This window comes from Myotis brandtii, unplaced genomic scaffold (genome assembly GCF_000412655.1).
Source record: "Myotis brandtii unplaced genomic scaffold, ASM41265v1 scaffold1956, whole genome shotgun sequence".
NCBI classification, from domain to species: Eukaryota; Metazoa; Chordata; class Mammalia; order Chiroptera; family Vespertilionidae; genus Myotis; species Myotis brandtii.
In genome coordinates this window covers 272,467-274,443 of record NW_005357294.1, presented here as the reverse complement: position 1 = coordinate 274,443, position 1,977 = coordinate 272,467, and the positions used below count along the sequence as shown (strand labels likewise).

The 1,977-nt window shown below is 63.4% G+C and overlaps 1 protein-coding gene across 1 annotated transcript in view; it reads left to right on the top strand.

Annotated features, from left to right (window-relative positions):
• Positions 1 to 1,368, top strand: part of LOC102259690 (plectin) — a 34,198-nt gene extending 32,830 nt beyond the window's left edge. The window contains exon 5 of the mRNA XM_014538690.1: positions 1,352 to 1,368. Coding sequence (XP_014394176.1) covers positions 1,352 to 1,368 — 17 coding nt within the window. The remainder of the gene's footprint in view (positions 1 to 1,351) is intronic.
• Positions 1,369 to 1,977: the final 609 nt, after the last annotated feature.

Sequence of the window (1,977 nt, the reverse complement as noted above, 5' to 3'; positions counted from 1 at the left end):
GGCCTCGGGGGCTCCCCCCTGCCTCCACCCTCTGACTCAGCTTTGCATGTTCCACTAACCCGGGTGGGCGGTGGGGGAGGTGCCAGGCTGCCGGCTGCCTCAGGGCAGAACACTAACCTGACCACGGGCGGGCCTGCGGCGCCCACCCCAATAAAAGCAATTCCACCTCCTGTGGGTCTCGCCTCTCTTTTGTCCTGGGGTCGGGTGTGTGTTGGGGTGCAGGGGGCGCCGCGGGCCTCGGCTCAGAGCTTGGCCCCGGCACCCTGGCCCTGGGCTTGGAGCCGGGCTCTGGCCAAGACGCGGCCCTGGGGTCACATCTCGGGCAGGAGAAACCCAGACTGAACCGCCCCGAGCAGGAGACAAGGTGAGGGGCAGGGCAGGGGCCAGGCTGTCCCTCCAGGTGGGGACGCGCCACTGCTTAGCCCCTTAGCTGGGTGCACGATCGGCACTACTCGAAGGGGGTGTCACCTGACCCTGTACCAGTTGGCCATCGCCTGCCCCCCGCCTGGAGGTAAGTCGGTCCCTGTCCGCCAAGGGGACCTGCTAGGAAGGATGCGGTCAAGAGCCCAGTGGCCAGCACCCTGGCCCCTCAGGTCCACGGGCCCCTCACATTCCGATAATTCCAGCGTCGGCAGGACTCTTCCTGGGAAAACTTACAAGAGGGGGATTGAGGGGCAGCCACAGCCCCACGGAGCCGCTGGCCTGAGGCACCACAGATGTCCACCTGCTGTGCCCAGGGCGGGCCATGACCGGACACTCACCACGCCCCTGGCGGGCTCTTTGCTCCGTGACCGCTTACAGCTGGCATGGCAGCACTGGGTGCCCCGGGCAGCAGCTGCCTCCACGTGGCGGTCAGGGTCATCTCTGCCAGGGTGGCGGCCGCTCGGCCTGTGGTCCCTGGACAGGAGCCGCCACGGTGGCAGCCACCGCTGTGAGTTGAGTGAGACACGCCCTCACTGTGTCCTGGGCGGCAGTGTTTTCCTCCTCGAATTAGAACTGTTGTTTTTTCAGGTGTTTTTTTTTAATGTGTTTTTATTGGTTTTTATTTTATTTATTTTTATATGTTTTTGATCTGAGAGAGGAAGGGAGGGAGGGAGAGAGAGAAACATCAATGATGAGAGAGAATCATTGATCGGCTGCTTCCTGCACGCCCCCCACTGGGGATCGAGCCCGCAACCCTGGCCTGTGCCCTGACCGGGAACCGAACCGTGACCACTTGGTTCCTGGGTTGACACTCAGCTGCTGAGCCGCACGGCCTAAGGTCACAGGGACAAGAAACCCCTGTCCCGTGTGCACGGGGGTCCTAGTGTCGGGCCACTCACCTCCCACTCCCTGGTTCCTGTCCCCTAAGGCCACGACTCAGGGTAGCGCCCACGGCCTAAGAGACCATGCTGCCGGCTGCTGCTGGGCGAGGCGTCCCGTGGTCCCGGGCCCCATGCTGCACCCCTCGCTGTGAGCGGGTCTGTTTTGCAGGAACCCACACTGTAGACTGAGGCATCCGGGCCAGCATCGAGCCTGGAGCACTCAATTTCCCGCTGAGCTGCTGGTCGGTGTGTCTCTGGAGCCCCTGGGAGGCTGATGGGCTGGGCTGGGAGAGGGAGCTGTGCAGTCAGCCCGTGCACCTGGGCTGCCCTGGTCGTGCCCGGGTTCAAGTCCTCGGCCGTGGGTGGCTCGATGCCGCCAGTGCATGTGGGCTCGGGACATGAGCACAAACTTCCTGCGTCCACCCTGCAACCCCCTCCAGGCAGTGCAGTCCTGCCCCCCAGGTTCTGACCGACCAGCCAGACCATTTTCCCAGGTGACTGAGTCCACATGAGCCTGGCCAAGGGCCCCGCTCCTGTCCACACGGATGACCCAGGGCTTCACAATACACAAAGCCCAAGGCCATAGAACTCACGGGGATGGACAAACCCACAATTACAGGCTGCAGGGCCCCATCCTCAGTGCCTATCGGACCCAAGAGACGTGAAACCAGTG